Source organism: Petaurus breviceps, unplaced genomic scaffold (genome assembly GCF_028583685.1).
Source record: "Petaurus breviceps papuanus isolate PSGF00001 unplaced genomic scaffold, PetGlider_PUasm1.0 186, whole genome shotgun sequence".
NCBI lineage: Eukaryota > Metazoa > Chordata > Mammalia > Diprotodontia > Petauridae > Petaurus > Petaurus breviceps.
This window is the reverse complement of record NW_027185798.1, coordinates 43,674,315-43,692,668: the sequence shown is the minus strand read 5'-3', so window position 1 is coordinate 43,692,668 and position 18,354 is coordinate 43,674,315. Positions and strand designations below refer to the sequence as shown.

At 36.6% G+C, this 18,354-nt stretch overlaps 1 protein-coding gene across 4 annotated transcripts in view; it reads right to left on the bottom strand.

The window, feature by feature from the left end:
* Positions 1 to 18,354, bottom strand: part of ST7L (suppression of tumorigenicity 7 like) — a 59,818-nt gene that overhangs the window by 36,585 nt on the left and 4,879 nt on the right. For 3 of the 4 annotated variants that reach the window (XM_069090357.1, XM_069090360.1, XM_069090359.1), the window contains exons 3-5: positions 16,004 to 16,166; positions 10,707 to 10,761; positions 6,342 to 6,457 (exon numbers count right to left, since the gene is read on the bottom strand). In XM_069090357.1, coding sequence (XP_068946458.1) covers positions 6,342 to 6,457; positions 10,707 to 10,761; positions 16,004 to 16,166 — 334 coding nt within the window. The remainder of the gene's footprint in view (positions 1 to 6,341; positions 6,458 to 10,706; positions 10,762 to 16,003; positions 16,167 to 18,354) is intronic. The other variant, XM_069090358.1, reaches the window with a different exon arrangement.

The following is an 18,354-nucleotide window of genomic DNA, read 5'->3' as shown; positions in this document are numbered from 1 at the left end:
CTAAACTGATGCAAAGTGAAGTGAACAGAACCAGAAAAATATTGTATACAGTAACAGCAATACAGAATGATGGTCAGCTACAAATGGTTTAGCTATTCTTAGCAATACAAAGATCTAAGAAAATTCCTAAGGACTTATGATGAAAAATGCTATCCAGCTCCAGAGAAAGAATTGGTAGGAGAATGAATGCAGATCAAAGCATACTATTTTTTACTTTCTTTATTTTTCTCTGGTGGTTTTTTTTGTCTGTATTTTCTTTCACAACATGGAATAATGTTGTGATAATATGGAAATATGTTTTACATGACTGCACATGTATAACCTATATCAAATTGCTTACTGTCTTGGGAAGGGCGGTGGGGAGAGATAATTTGGAACTCAAAATTTTAAAAGGAGAATGTTTAAAATTATTTTTGCATGTAATTGGGAAAAAAATTTTAAAGAGTGCTGAGTTCTTACTCCTTCAGAAATAACCTCATATTCATTTCTTGGTTCCAAATATTCAGGGATCTTTGTTTTCTTCTGAATAATATTCTTCAAACTCCAAGCAGACATGGGTCAAGATTATCTTCTGGCACTGCAGATCCTTGATTTTCTTGAAACTCTTGTTTTAAGGAAGACTTCATCTGCCTTGATAACTTTAAGAATCAGGAAGTGTTCATTAAGCCTCTTTGCCTTACCTTTTAGGAAGACAATCAGACTGTATTTTGAACTTAAGTAACAGTTATTTAATAGAGACAAAAATACAAACCTTACACACTCTGTACAGGTCACTGAAAGAGTCATTCTCTATGCCTACTAAAACCAAGATTCTTAGTCTTGTAGTTTTTGCTAATACCTTCCCTGGAAAACCACCATCATTGGAAATTGAATGCTGAATGTGTAGAAACAGAAGGCAGGGGTAAATGTAATTAGGAATCAGGTGTGCCAACTTGCTGAACCCCTGAACTATGCTAAGGCACCAGGAAGGTCTAGCTTCAGTGTTTCACACTGAACCTAGTTTAGGGATATACGAAAATTAAGAAAATGATAAGAGGTGGAAACCCTGAGGTCAGAGACATAGTCCCCCTGGATTCCTTCTGAGAAGGAAGTGAAAACCCAGGAAACTAATATAGTTCAACAAGAACTGGTGCCCTAGGCATAGATGTTTAAGAAGTTTGGCTAATAAGGGAAAAGAATAAGATAGGGAAGTCACTAGATATGATAGAACACAAAAAAACCCCTTTTTTTTTCTCCCTAAGGAATTGGGAAGACCTAAACATAGGCAAATAGGAAACAAACAATGAAAAAGAGGAAGAGACTGAAGATGCATGACAAAAATGAGATGAATGCTGGAATGAAATTCTGAAAGAAGTGTGATAAAATCAAGGGCAGATGGGTGCAGGTAGATGGATTAAATTTAAAAAGGAGTCGGGTTAACTTTAGCTAAGACAGAATGAAGAATTTATGATGATGCTAACATGTTTTGAGGAAGAGAAGAAGAAATTTGGGAGCTTTCCTGCTGGATCACTTCAACAATTTCAGAAGAGTAGGAAGCTAAATTAACTGATATAAATTTGAAGGTGGGGCTGTGGCTATGATCTTGAGAGGGGTAAAGGTACAGCTGTTACAGGAAAACATATTAAGTGGCACCTATTTTTCTGATGCTTCTGTTAATTCTCTGACATCTAAAATAATCATCTTTCCCCGCCAACGATTCTTTTTTCCTAATTTTTCTATTCATGCCCAGAGCACTACCACCCTTCCAGTCACCCAGATTCAAAACTTCAGAGTTTCCTCAACTCTTCTCTCTCTTCTCTCCTTCACTTCACATATCTAATCAGTTGTCAAATCTTTTCAATTCTACGTCCAAAATATATCTTGAATTTAACCCCTTTTCTCCACTCACATTGCCACCATCCTAATAAAGACCCTTATCACTTTTCACCTCTACTACTTCAGTAGCCTTTTAGAAGGCTGTTTAGATAGTAGTACTTTTTAGATAGTAGTCTCCCTGTATCTAGTCTCTCTCCTCTCCAAACCATTCTTCATGCAGCAGCCAAATTGATAAGCAAATCTAAAGCATAACTCTGACCATGTCACTCCTTGACTCTGTGAGCTCCAGTGAGTCCTTTATAACTCTAGGATAAAATATAAACTCCTTTATTTGACTTTTAAAGTCTTTTAAAATTTAGTTGGAGGGTCGGCTAGGTGGCACAGTGAATAGAGCACTGGCCCTGGAGTCAGGAGGACCTGAGTTCAAATCCAACCTCATATACTTAACACAAAACTAGCCGTGTGACCTTGGGCAAGTCACTTAACCCCAATTGCCCTACTTTCCCCTCTCCAAAAAAGCAAAAAAATAAAATAAAATAAAATTCAGTTGGATTGTCTATTTTTATTCACCACATACAAAACTCCATCTCCCACCTCAATGTCTCTGCATCGACTGTCCCTCTCTAGAATACACTGTTTGCTTACCTCTGCCTCTAAAAATCCCAAATTTCATTCAAAGTTCAGCTAAAGTACCACCTTCAAAAGGATAAATATCCAAATTCCCTCAGTTGTCAGTTTCTTCTTCGAGAAATTACTTTGTATATAATTTGCATTGTAATAGCCTGCTGGTGGATCTGCCTGCCTCAAGTATGATCCTAATCCAATTCCAATCCATCCTACTTCATTCAAGATTTTCTAAAACTCAGGTCTGATCATATCACCTCCCTACATACTCAATAAACTCCAGTGGCTCCCTATTGCCTCCAGGAGCAAATACAAAATGTTCTGCTGGCATTCAAAGCCCTTCATAACCTAGCCCTTTACTACCTTTCCAGTCTTCTTACACCTTACTCCCCAACATGTATTCTTTAATCCAGTGACATTGGCCTCCTGGCTGTTTCAACAAGAAGACATTCTATCTTTCTGCTCTAGGCATTTTTCTCTGGCTATCTCCCATGCCTAGAATGCTCTCCCTCCTTCACTTCAACTATGGATCTCCCTTTAAGTATCAGCTAAAATCCCACCTTCCCCAATCCCTCTTAATTCTAGTGGTTTCCTTCTGTTAATTATTTCCTGTTTATCCTGTACATAGCTTGCATGTTGTCTCCTCCATTAAATTATAAGCTCCTTAAAGGCAAGGACTGTCTTTTGCTTCTTTCATTTTGTTGCTTAACACAGTGCCTGGCACATAGTAGGCATTTAATAATGTTTACTGATTAACTGATCAGAAATCCTAAGTCCTTCAAAGCTTTATAACATTTATAACAAAAGTCTTTATAACATTGTTATTATGTAAAGTGTTCTTCTGGCTCTGCTCACTTCACTTTGCATCATTTCATTAAAGTCTTCCCAGATTTCTTTGAAACTATCCCCTTCACCATTTCTTACAACACAACAATATTCCATCATAGTTATATAAATTATTTAGCCACTCTCCAAGTGGTGGGCATCCCCTCAATTTTCCAGTTGTTTGAAACCACAAAAAGAACTGCTATAAATATTTTTGTATATTTGGGTCCTTTTCCTTTCCTTGATCTCTTTGAGATACATAATTGTGGTATTGCTGGGTCAAAGGTATACAATGTATCCCCTTAATAAAAGGATTTGTTCTGTAAAGTTTGGATTCAGTCAAAGGGCTACACTTAAGGACCTAAAGTCATGCTTGACCTTGAAGCCACAGGTTCCCCACCCCTGGTATACACAATTTAACAACTTTGAAGGAATAATTCCAAATTGCTTACCAGCAGTATATTAATGTACCTGTTTCCACAAACAACCCTTCCAACATTTGTCATTTTCTATTTTTTGTCAATTTTGCCAATCTGATGGGTGTGAGGTGAAACTTCAGAAATGTTTCAACCTGCATTTCTCTGATTATTAGTGATCTAGAGCATTTTTTATATGATTATTGATAGCCTGGATTTGTTCCCTCAGGGACTACCTATTCATATCCTTTAACCATTTATCAATTTATTCCTTTTGTATCTTAGAAATGAATCCTTTATCAGAAAAATTTGCTGTAAAGCTTTTTCTTGTTTGCCTGCTTCTCTTCCAATATTCACTACACTGATTTTGTCTGTGCAAAATCTTTTTCATTTTATGTAATTAAAATTTACCTTTTATGATCCTTTTCTATCTCATTTGTCCATTAACTCTTCCTTTATCCACAGATCTGAGCAGAGCTAATTTCTTCCTCAATTCTCTGATTTATTTATGTTACCTTTTAAGCCTAAATCATGTACCCATTTGAAACCTATATGGTGTGAGATGTTGAACTATATCTAGCTTCTTCCAGATTGTTTTCCAGAGCTCCCAAGAGTTTTTGTCAAATAATGAGTTGTCTTATCCCAATAGCTGGACTTTATCCTTGGGTTTATCAAACACCAATCTGTTGTGCCCTTTTGATTCTATATTTTGTGTACCTAATCTGTTCTACTGATCAACCTATTTCTTGACCTGTTATCACATGTTTCTGACAATTACTACTTTGTAGTATAGTTAGAGATTGGGCTAGGCCCCTTCCTTCCCATTTTTTTCATTAATTCCCTTGATATTCTTGACTTTTCATTCTTCCAGATAAATTTTATTATTTTTTTCTATATCTATAAAGTGATCCTTTGGTAGTTTTGTATGGTACTGGTTAAGTAAAATCATTTAGAGAATGTTATTTTTTAACATACTGGCCTACCCATGAGCAATTAATATTTCTCCAATTATTTATATTTGTGTTTGGTGCAGAGTGTTTTGTAATTGTGTCTGTATAGTTTCCATATTGTCTGCAATTATTCTAAATGGAGCTTCTCTTCCTGCCTCTTCCTGCTGGATTTTGGTAAAAATATACAGAAATACTGATGATCTGTATAGATTTATTTTACATTCTACATCTCTGTTGAAGTTAATTGTTTCAACTGACTTTTTAGTTAATGCTAAGGTTCTCTAAGTTCAACTATCATATCACCTGCAAAAAGAACATTTTGTTTCCTCTTCACCTCTGATTATTCTCTCAATTTCTTTTTCTTGTCATCATTATCGCTAGAATTTCTAGTACTATATCAAATAGTAGTGGTAATAATGGGTATCCTTGCTTTATCTGTGATTTTATTGAAAAGGCTTCTAGTTTATCCCTATTACAGATAATCCTGGCTCTTGGTTTTAGATAGATACTACTTACATTGAGAAAAAATTAATTTTTTCCTATACTTTTCAATGTTTTTAATAGGAATAGATATTGTAGCTTCTTGAAAGCTTTTTCTGCATCTATCAATATATTCTTATATTATTTTTATTGTTCTTGCTATTAATATAGTCAACTATGTTTATAGTTTTCTTAATACTGAACCAGTCCTGTATTCTCAGCATAAATCCAGTTTAGTCACAGTGTAATATCTTTGTGAATGCCTGTTGAATGTTGAATCTATTATGTCACACTGCTAGAAGTTATATACCTTTAATGTATTTCCTCTACCTTGTGTTTTTATTTACAGTTTCCACTAACTATATACACTGATTACCTTGGGTTCATATACATTCAGCCCAGAAGAAATGTTTTATGATATATATCATTTCAATGAAGACACACTGTCTGTATCTTTAGTCTGTATGATTTTGCTTGTTTTCTGAAGAGCTTCATTTTAGGGCAGCTAGGCTGGCACAATAAAGCAATAATCCTGGAGTCAGGAAGTTCTGATTCAAATCCATCCTCAGACATTTACCAGTTGTGTGACTCTGAACGAATCTCTTAACTTCTGCTGCCTTAGTTTTCTTAACTGTAAAATGAAGATAATAATAACACCTACCTCCCAGTGTTCTTCTAAGAATCAAATAATACTTGTAAAGCACTTAGCACAATACCTGGCACATAGTAGATGATACATAAATGATAACTATTATTATTACTTTTTAAAGTATGTATGTTTTTTATCCCTTCAGTGAGAACTACTTATCTTTTCTAGTACTTTGCATCCCTAATTTACTTACTAGGCAAAGTACAGAACAAATCTCTTTCCCCATTTTCCTCCCTCCTACCCTATTATGCATTTTTTTAGATAATCATTTTCTAGTCTAAACTACTGTGCAGTCTATGTATGATTAAGTTACATAGTCCATCTGAAGCTTGAGTTCCTTTAGATAATAAAAAACAACTTCACAAAGTTTATTTCAGGGAAACTAATAGGAATGTCAAATCAGTTCCCAATTTCAATGAAAATTTCAACTCAATCTAAGCTTCTTATACAAAAAATTTTTTTTAACTTTTAGCTACATAAGTACATCATAATGAATAACTGTGAAGAGAGAGCTACAGAAATCTTTAAATAACTTCCATAATCACCACTTCCCTTAATATTATGAAGGACAAAAAAGGGTACCTGTATCTGAAGGACGCAGAGAATCAGTATCACAAGTGAAAAAGGTCTGATGATCCTGAGCTGACAAGTTCATATCGTAGTATGTAAGTGGTTCCTTACCCGTCACCCATGTATACCTTCACCAAAACAGAATATTCAAACTGAGTATAAAAGACAACCTGCCAACTTCAACAGACACTCTTTTAAATGCTAAAATGTTCCACAGTCAATTTTACTTTCAGAAAGCATTACTATTTTGTATGTATTATTTGCTAAAGTAATTTATTGATTTACTAAAAGAGAAAAATTAAATTAGACACAGAGGCAGAAGGGCAGAGTGGAAAAAAAAAATGCTGGACATGATGTCAGAAGCTCCATGTTTGAATACCAGCTCTGACACTCACTATGTCATCCTAGCAAAGTTGTATAAGCTCTCTGAGCCTATCTATAAAATGAGAATAAATAACATCTATACTACCTAAGTCAAAAGGCTGTTCTAAGGAAAGTATTTTTGTAAATTTTAAAGTACTATAGAAGTCTGAATTACTATTTTACCACAGTGCCTATCACATTATAGGCTCTTAATAAGTATTTATTTTTATTTTTTAATTAAGTTTTATTTTTAGTTTACATCATTCATTTCCACATGATTTTGAGTTACAAATTTTCTCCCCGTCTTTCCCCTACCCACCACCCCAAAACAGTGGTTCCACTGTATACCCCTTCCCCCAATCTGCTCTCTCCTATATCCTCCCTCATTCCCCTTCCAACTTCCCAGTAGGGCAAGATGGATCTCTATATCCCAGTGCCTGTATATCTTATTTCCCAGTTGCATTTAAAAAATATACAATAATAATATATTTTTTAAACATTTTATTTTAAAACTTTGAATTCCAGACTCTTTCCCTTCCTCCCTCATCACCCACCCTTACTGGGAAGATAAGCAATTCAATATAGGTTGTACATGTGTAACTACACAAAACATTTCCACAGTGGATACATCGTGAAAGACCGACTATCCTTCCCTCCGTACCATCCCAACCCCCACTTGTTCCACTCTCCACTCTGACCCTGTTCCTCTTCAAAGTGTGTGCTTCCAACCTCCCGCCCCCCACAACCCACCCCCCCCTTCATCACCCCCCCCGTCATCCCCCTCCCCCCTACTCTCCCGTAGGGCGAGATACCCTATTTAGTGTGTATGTCATTCCCTCCCTAAGACAAATTCAATGAGAGTAAGGCTGACTCATTCCCTTTTGCCTTCCTGCTCCTTCCTTCCATTGCTACAGCTTTCCCTTGCCTCTTCTATATGAGACAATTCACCCCATTCTGTCTCTCCCCACCTCCTCTCATTATATTCCTCTCTCATTTCTCAATTTCACCCTTTGAATATCATCCCTTCCTATTCAATTGGTCTTGTGCCCTCTGTCCTGTACACATATATATACACACTCACATATGTATTCATATGCCCATATACTCTCCTATATAGACATATATATGTGTGTACATATACATATATATATATACACATTTATATTCCCTTCAACTATTTTCATACTGAGAAAAGCTTCATAAGTTATAATTATCATTTTTCCATGTAGGAATATAAATAGTTCGACTTTGATAAGTTCATGATTTCTTTTCCCTGTTTACCTTCTCATGCTTCTCTTGCTTCTTGTATCTGAATGTCAAATTTTCTATTCAGCTCTGATTTTTTCATCAAGAATGCTTGAAAGTTCTCTATTTCACTGAATGACCATATTTTCCCCTGAAACATGATAACTCAGTCTTGCTGGGTAGGTGATTCCTGGTTTTAATCCCAGCTCCTTTGACCTCTGGAATACCATATTCGATCCCTCAATGTAGAAGCTGCTAGATCCTGTGTTATCCTGATTGTATTTCCACAATATTCAAATTGTTTCTTCTTGGCTGTTTGTAATATTTTCTCCTTGATCTGGGAATGCCGGAACCTGGCTATGATATTCCTGGGAGTTTTCTTTTGGGAATCTTTTTCAGGAGGTGATTGGTAGATTATTTCAACCTCTACTTTGCCCTCTGGCTCTAAAATATCAGGGAAATTTTCCTTGAGAATTTCTTGAAGGATGATTTCTAGGTTGTTTTTTTGACCATGGCTTTCAGGTAGTCCAATAATTTTTAAACTCTCTCTCCTGGATCTATTTTCCAGATCAGTGGCTTTTTCCAATGAGATATTTCACATTGCCTTCTATTTCTTCATTTGTTTGGATCTGTTTAATAGTATCTTGATTTCTTATAAAGTCACTAGCTTCCATTTGCTCCAATCTAATTCTGAAGGAATTATTCTTTTCATTAAGCTTTTGAGATTCTTTTTCCATCTGGCAAATTCAGCTTTTTAAGGCATTCTTCTTCTCATTGGCTTTTTGAGCCTCTTTTGCCAATTGAGTTAGTCTATTTTTTAAGGTATTATTTTCTTCAGTCAGGTTGTTGACTCTCTTTTCATGATTTTCTTGCATCATTCTCATTTCTCTTCCCAATTTTTCCTCCACTTTTCTTATTTGGTTTTCAAAATCCTTCTTAAGCTCCTCTCTGGCCTGTACTCAGTTCATATTTTTCTTGGAAGCTTTTGGTGCAGGAGTTCTGACTTTGTTGTCTTCCTTCCGTTCCATGCTTTGATCCTTTTTGTCCTCAAAATAGGAATCTAAAGTTGGATTGCTGTGCTTGCTCTGCTTCCTTTGCTTGCTCATGTTGCCACTCAAATACTTGACTTTTGAGCTTTTTGCCACAGTAGAACTCTGCTTCCAGAGAGGAGAGCTTTGTCCCAAATCACTGGGGTTTTTGCAGCTGCTGGAGCTAGGAGGGTGCTGTCTCTGAAGCCCCCACAAACTCTGGCACACTGGTCACATACCCCAGGACCTTCAACCTGGACCACAGTCCAGATCCAAGCAGGTTAAAGCAAGGGCAATTACCCCTCAGACTTGACACTTGGTCTCCCTACAATCTGCAGGCCAGGAGTTCTGAAGCAGCCACACAGCAGTGGCCGCTGCACCTCAGCCTCTTCTCCCTCCTGGGGCAGAGGCCAGGCCGCGTTCTCGGACCCCCTGTTCCCACAAAGTCCACACTAAACTCTCACTTGTCTTTGGCATTTATGGGTTGATAATTCTGGAAACCACCACAGTTGCTGGTGATCCACTCTCCCGAAGTCCGTCCAGCTGGAGCTGGTCGTGGCTGCCCTGAGGTTAAAACAGTGGACTTACTAGGGGCTGGGCTCTGTTCCCAGCATGCTGGGATGGACCCTTCCTGTTGGCCTGCCGGATTTGTTTAGAGTTTTTTTTAGAGTTTGTTTAGAGTCATTTTTTATAGGTATTTGATGTGGTTATGGAGGGGGCATACGGAGTTTTCCTGCTTCTATACCGCCATCTTGGCTCCATCCCTCCCTTAATAAGTGTTTATTGACTACTGACACCAATCACAACTAACTTAGGTCTTTCTTCCCTTATCAAAGCTCTTAAGAAAACGAAAAACACCTCAAAGAACTATTCCCCAAGTTTTCAAGAGATTTATGAAAGTGTTGTTATCACTGCCTAAGAAAATATTTCAATTTGTCTCAAAGTGAACGATGGCAGTTCTCCATCTTGAAATGGTAAAATAAAATACAATACTGACCAAAACTAAAGAGTAATATAGCCAGATAGCAAACTAAAAATAGATATTTTCTATGTAGTGTAAAAATGTCCAGTATTATTAGGAAAGAAGTAGTCAAAGTAGTATACGTAAAAACACACGCATGCACATATACACCAAAAACCAGGAAAAGCATACTAAATTAAGACCAAGTGGAGTCCTATAATAAAAAATTTATATTCAAAGTGAAATACCTGAGCAAACTCCTCCCCGGCTCCATTCTGAAGTTCAGTGTTTTATTGGGAAATATGCTGACCCATAAAATGTTCTTTTATTCTGATTACTTCTGATCACTTTCTGTAAATACTGAGAGTCAAAATATCTATTTCTTAAATTGTATATCAAGAAATATTTGTTTTGAAGGAATTATTACTGAATTATTGAAGTAAAAATGTTTATTGGATTTGTGCAGAATATAAGCCCCTCAAGGGTAGGACTTTTGTCTCTGTACTCTTGGTTCCTAACACAGGACTTTGTACATAGCAGGTACTTAAAAAATGTTAACTCAACTGAAGGAAACAGTAATAATAATGCTAAACTTTAGGCAAATCACACTGCCTCAAAATACTCTAGTTTTTCCCACCCGTAAATGGGGTACAACTGCTAACCTATTTCACAGAAGAATGGTAGCTTTAATATTCACAAAATATGTGACGTTTCCATAGAATTTTCCAACAAGAAATAAACATCATTACTACTAATTTGCTTAAAATTAAATTAAAATACCTTCTATATTCAGCTCCTCTGAAAAGATTTAAAGGGTTTCGCCATACCTTGCATTCTAGAAAAGTAAAACAAAAACATAGTGAAATATTTCTTAAAGAAGAACTATATATGACAATGAAAGAAATAATACTTGGACACAAGGGAGACCATTAATTCATTCATTCACCATATATTTCCTAAGTACTTTCTACTGTGCTGGGTGCTGTGGAGAAAACAAAGATGATTAAAATTTGGTCCCTTTTTTTAAAGACCTTACACTCTCATAGAAGAGATAAGACAAGAAAACAGATACCTAAACTATGAAGCAACAAGTAAAATATTCAAGAAGTTCAGCGAAGGAGAGCTAACTTCTTATTAGCAGAAAACAGGAAAAAGTTCAAAGGAGGGAGTATTATTTCAGTTGAACCTTGAAGGCTGAGTAAGAACTTGAAGGGGGTAGATATTTATGAACAAAGGCAAAGAAAGGGAAAATGTAGGGCATGTGCTGAAATAAACCAATATGGCTAGAAACAAATAATAATCAACAAGAAGTTAGGCTGGAAAGTCAGGTCAGCTCTGGAATAGCCTTGAATAGCAGGTTAAGCAATTTATCAGACCACCTGCAAACTCTCAAACAGCCTGCAAAACTTACTAGTGCTAGAATCAGGTTAAAATATAATTGGGAAATGTTTAAGAAAATAAATAATGCAATAAAACACAGATATGTTAATTTGTGGTCTAAGTTCATACAGGGATCCCTTTCTAAATGTTTCTTATTCCAGAGGTTTAGACGTTATTGAGTAGGCAATGAAAACCATTTAAAGTTTTCAAATTATGGAATAACATTAAGTATGTTACTTTAGGAAGATTACTATCATAAATATTAGCTGGGACATGGCATAGAAAAGTTTCCATAGTAATTATAGTTATTGTGAAAATAATTCATGTTTTCTTTGTGGACAAATGGCAAAAAATATAGGTTCTACTACCCAACTGCATTAGGCAATAATTTTTCTTCCCTCTTTCTGAATATCCATGGAATGTTCAGCCTCTAAGATATGAAATTGCTACCATCCCTTCCTGTACTTCTGAAAGACTATTTGCCTTGATTTCCATTTTATATTTGTTATTGTTGTTTTAAACCAAATTATCTGACTCGAGCAGTTGATTTTTTTTAAGCAAGATGGGTCAAAATTAACAATCTTTCAAAATAGTTTGCTAATTTTTTTAAATCTTCCACTAATATTCTGCTTGAGAAACTAGGTGACCCAGTGGTTAGAGCATTGGGCTTGGAATCAGGAAGACTCATCTTCATGAGTTCAAATCTGGCCCCAGACATTTATTAGCTGTGTGACCTTGGGGAAGTCACTTAATCCTGTTTGCCTCAGTTCCTCATTTATAAAATGAGTTGAAGAAGGAAATGAGAAACCACTCCAGTATCTTGATCAAGAAAATGGGGTCACAAAGAGTCAAACATGCCAGAAACAACAGAAAAAAAAAGGTTCTATTCTGGTGCTTAATTGTGGTATAGTGGCATCCCTGAGTTCTAAAAGGCTATGCCAGTAGTGTTCAAGTTCTTACAGGACTGACCCAGCTAGAAATATTTCAAGTATAGATGATGGCCTGTTGTTTAAAGTCCAATCTAAGTTCAGAAAAGCTCATTGCCATAAGACTGACCAATGGGTATGAATTCCTTAGATATGGCAACTCAGAAAACGTCCACTAACGTGTGACTGGGGAAATTGGGGTCTACACTAATGGGAAGAGTACCCATAACAATTAAGTCACAAGTCTTTTGGAGCATTATTACAATAGAATTAAATTATCTTTGTGGAATAGAAAGAAAGCAGTAAAACCAATAATCCCCAAATCATCTATATCTAGTGACAGAATAAATGGGCAGTGCATGGAGAAAAAAAGAAGTTCAAGTCAGTAGCAACAGTTATGGCTCAGACCTCAGGAGCAAAGCAGGGTCTCACCTCCATAAAGCCCAGCCTGCAGAAGAATAACCAAGGAGGGAATTCCAAACCAAAGGGGAGCTTACCATTCAGTCTCTCTGAGTCAACGGAGCTTTCCAGCTGGCAGAGGGAGGCCAAGTCCAGCAACACCTACTCCTACACAGACTCAGGCCAGGGGGCAGCCATCACACTTGGCCCTGATTAGACCACTTAGGGAAAAGGTGCTAAATGTGTCCCTGATATCCTAGGATAACACAACACTCCCTAAGAAAGTAACAACAGGAACAACCTAGATCTTCCCTCCAGGAGTGCCACAGAGCCCAGCCCTAGAATCTCAGCCAAAGTCAGGACAGAGGCTGGAAGAATGGGTAAATAAAAACCTTACCATAATGAACTATTATGGTGACAGGATGTCCAAGACATAAGCACAGAAGAGAATGACTTCAAAACACCTATAAGCATGCCTCAGAAAAAAATATAGCTTAGGCACAAACTCAACTAAAATTCCATGAATTGAGAGTTTAAACGTTAGTTTAAAATGTTTTTATAAATAAAATGAAGAGTGACTGAAGAAAAAACTAGAAAAGAAATGAGAGTTATGGGAGAAAGAAATAGAAGGATTAACAACTTGGCAGAAAAAGTACAAAACCTTGCCCAAGCAACAAACTCCCTGAAAATTAGAATGAACCAAATAAAGCCAATGACACCATGAGCCAATAGGAAATATTAAAACAAAAAAAGTTGAAAAAATGGAAAAAAAAACCTAAGATATTTCATATCAAAAATAAATGACTTGGAAAACAGATCCAGGAGAAAAAAATGAAGAATCACTGGACTTTGAATGTGATAACCAAAAAAGAACCCAAACAGCATCTTTCAAGAAGCTATGAAAGAAAATTGTCCATATATCTTAGAACCAGAGGGTAAAATGAAAACAGAAAGAATCCACCAGTCACCTCCTGAAAAAAAGAAACCATAAAAAGAAAACTCTCAAGTACATCATAACTGAAATTCAGAGCTTCCAGGTAAAAGAAAAAAAACACACTGCAAGCAATCAGAAAGTAAGAATTCAAGTACATAGGAGCCCAAATCAGGACCACACACAATTTAGCAGTCACCTCTATAAAGGAGCAGAGAGCAGAGAGAATGCAATATTCCAGAAGGCAAAGTATATGAGCTTATAGTCAAGAATAACTTACCCATCAAAACTGAATATAATGCTACAGGGGAAAAAATGGGCCTTTAATGAAACTGAGGACTTCCAAACATTACTGAATAAAAGACTAGAGCTGCAGAGAAACTCTGAAGTACAAACACAGAAGTGAAACAAAACATAAAAAGGTAAACATGAATGAACAACGATAAAGGACTAAACAAGGATAAACTGCTAACATTTAAGCATGGGGAGATGATACATGTTTCCCCTTCAGGAAATTCAATGAGGCAAGGCCTAGGAGTGATTCTGGTATGTCCTGATGATCCTAAGAGAGAAAAGAGAAGAAGGGTGTATCCTGGGGTGGGGGCGGGGGAGAGAAAATTATCTCACATAATTGGAGTGCAGAAGTTGTTGTTTGTCCTTCATTTTCAAAGAGGATCAATGATATCACAGGTGATGACTTGACATGTGCATTACTTGGATTTAGTGAGACAGGGTTGCACACACCGTCATCAGTCTCACTCTCTCTTCTAAAGTCATCAAAGCCCAGCGGCAAGACAAAAGTCAAGGTGATTGGCAATGGACTGGGATACAGTGGATGCCCTTGGCATCTTCAATGCCTGACCAGGCTCTAAGCTCTCCATAGTGCCTGCTTCCGCCACCTTCATGGCCCCTGGTACAAACTGTTCTCATCCACCCATTCCACAGGAGGGAAGTTTTCTCCTGCTTGGGTAGATACCGCCCTAACTCACCAACAGGTTGGAGGCCCATAGGTAACTTTCAGCCTGGTTTAGCCTGTCAGCTGAGAAGGATTGGGGAGTGGGCACTGAGTATGCTACAGCTTCTTGGAACTGCAGGTGGATACCAAAGGTGGATGAGCAGCCCTCACACCAGAGGTGCTAGTCCGCCTGGAACACCACATAACCCCAAAGAGATATCTATACAAACATGCAGAGGGGACAGAAACAAAGTAGACACTGGAGCCTCACTCTCATCTGAAGTGAACAAAAGGAGAAAGAATCCACACAGCTGGGTACAGAAACACCTTTCACTCAGAGGTGAAATCAAAGAGAAGAGGGAGAAGAGGGAGCAGAAATCAGAGGGAAGGTAGACTTAGGGAGGGATTAGTCCTAAGCAAAACCAATTCTAAGGATGTACAAAAATGTATTATAGTTCTTTTTGATGTGACAAGGAATGAGAGAGGGTCCTTGTCCACTGGAGAATGAACAAGTTATGGTATATAAATGTGATGAAATACTATTGTGCTCAACTCTAATCACTAACCTCATTAATTATCAACTGGGATTCCATAGGACTAATGATGACAAATGCTACCCACTTCTTGAAAGAGTGTAGAATGAGTGCAGAATGAGACAATATTTTCCAGGATGTGATCAATGTGGAAATTTGTTTTGACTATACACGTATGCATAATGGGCTTTGGTTTTCTTATATTTGCAATGGGGGGAAAGAAGAGCTTGGCAAAGGAGGGTAAAAAGGATGTTAGCAGATTAAAATAAGCAAAACTATACACACATATACATATGTTTGTGTGAATATATACATATACACACATACATATATGTTAATATGTGTGCATACGTATAAATACAAATATATGTATATACGTATGTGTGAGTGGGTGTGTGTGTGTGTGTGTGTGTGTGTGTAAAAAGAAATCTTGGGAGCTGTGATCAACACACTGACCAACCACAAATCCTGAGGCCTCATGATGAAATATGCTGCCCACCTCCTGACAGAGAGGTGAGCAACTCAGTGCAGATTGAGACATTTTGTTCAAACATGACCAATCAGAAATTTTGTTCTACTTAACTATACATACTTGTAACAGGGGTTTTGTTTTACTTGCTTCCTCAAGGTGGGAAAAAGGCAAGTGGGAGGGAGAGAAGACTGATCTTTATTAAAAAATAAAATAAAATTTAACTAAAAGGATAAAAACTAAAGAAAGTGAGAAAAAAAGACACTTGCCTATTTAGTACTTTAAAAAAAGTGAGATTAGGGGCAGCCAGGTGGCTCAGTGAGTAAGAGCACAGGCCCCAGAGTCGGGATGACCTAGGGATCAAATCTGGGCTCAGATACTTAGCACCACACCCAGAAATAACTGGCCGTGTAACCTTGAGCAAGTTACTTAACCCCAATTGCTTTAAAAAAAAAAAAAAAGCAAGATTAGACATATTAGTCACCTGACAAATTCTGCCTATTGGTATCAGTTTCCCTGCTACCAGAAGGAGAACCTGGCTCTGGAACATTGTTCTCTATCCCTCCAATAAGTGGCCGCAAATGGCTTATAGATACTTGCTCAATAAATGACGTGCCATATTTCCGGAAGTACCACCATTCAAATATCTGTAACAAACAGAAAATAGTACTTAAGACAGATATGGTCACAATGCACACAAAAAGTCAAATTGGCCTTTAGTTGTTCCAATTTAAGTCAGTATTTTAAACCAGTTCTTGTTTTAAAAACAAAACCAAATACAGCATCTTCCAATAAAATATACTATACAAAGGAACATCTCCTTTGCTGTAAGAGTTAACATCAGGTTTTAGACAAGTTCAAATTAACCCAGAAAATACTTAATCTAGGAAAACTTCAAAAACAATAAAAGTAGGAGTAGTATTTATTTTGTCCCTCAAAATTTAACTTTTAAATAATCTAACACCTATATTGCACTATTAGTAGTATATCAAGATTAAGACTAAGAATGAAATAATGTTGAAACAGCTGAATTATTTTTTTAAAGTATGAATTCAAAAGAGTTAAAGTTCCACATTGAACACATTTATAAAACACAGTAGTCGCAACTTTCCTATTTTTATAGGATAACAAAAGCAACAAATAACTTCAAAGAAAAAAGCTACATGTAAGTCATCACAATGCTTTATACTCCAACATTAAAATGCCCTTTATTCTGAAAATGACCAAACTAATTTTATAAAATCTCACTCTCTCACTCACACACACACACACACACACACACACACACACACACACACACACACACACTCTGTATCAGAAAGTTCAAAGTCAGAGCTCCTAGATTTAAATCCCAATTCCACTTCATGACCTCTGGCAAGACAACTTTCTTGGCTTCAGTCCTCAACTACAAAAGGAAGATGGACTCGATGCCTTCTCAGGTGTTTTCCAGTTCTAAATCTATGGTTCTATATACATATGAACGTTAGAAGGATCCATGATTTTTTTTTATCATATGGTACTCCAAGTGTGGGAACTCCCTTCACTACTGAAATGGCAGTTGATCTATAACTTAGAAGATACATCCTGTCTGAGGCACACACAGGTTAAAATACCTTAATCAGGGTCACACAGCTAATCAATGTCAGAGCCAGGTCTTCTTAAATCCAAGGTCAATAGTCTATGAACTCTTTTGCTATCCTACCACAGATTCCCTATATTCACATTTTAAATTATCAGTTTTCCACATCTTAACTGCAGAAATTTAACTACAAAAGGCTCTCATTTATGTATATTTCTTTCAAACAAGCAACTGAAAAGACTCTCTTCTGCTAAATGTCACGTTTTCATTTATTTAAAAAATTAGGCCTACCCACAACCAAAATCACAACCATTTCTTAAATTTTTGATATAACCACAAATGTTATGAAGTAGATAGATGTCTGAAAAAAACAAAATCTTTCAAAACTTAAGGAATTTTTTTTTGCTGTAGTAGGCATTATGAAAAATGTCAGACAAACTCTATCATTTTCCAGCATACTACAAATTCATATAAATAAATACAACTTCCCATCATCCTGATATCCCAGACTGAAAACTTGGTGTCATCTTTGACTATTCTTTCTTGCTCACCGCTTACATCCAAATACTTGCAAGTACTATCAATTCTACATCTAAAACATCCCCATATCCATCCCTTCATCTCTATTAATCTGATTACCATTCAAGTTCAAGCCCTAGTCATCTTTTACATAGAATACTAAAATAATCTTCTAAATGGTCTCCCAGTTTTCTCCTACATTTCATTTTTTCACATAGCTGTCAAAATAATCATCCTAATGTGTAAGTCAGCTGTCCAAAACACTGCTGCCTAAAAATATCCAGTGGCTTCCCAGTGCTTAGAAAAAAAAAATTCAAACTTTTTAGCCTAACATTTAAGGTCTTCCACAATCTAGCTTCAGTCTGTTCCACAGATTCATGTTCCAACCAAATAGAACTCTGAGCTATTCCCCAACTTCATAGTGTTTTCTTTGCATCAGTACATTAATTCAGGCCTTTGCTTCTATCTTCCCCCATGCCTGGAATACATTCTTTCATCTTATTCACCTGTTTAAAATCCTTCTCTTCTTTCAAAGCCCAGTTCTGGTGTCACCTCCCCATGAAGCCTTTCTGGATTCCTTCTCCCAGGCCCAAAATGATCTTTTCCTAGTTAAATTTCTTAAAGCATTTTATCAGGATCTTTTTTTATTACATCTTGTAACACAATTATTTGTCTATATGTCTCAACTCTTCTATTACTTGATAAACTACCAGCAGCAAGACTGTGTATAGAGCTAG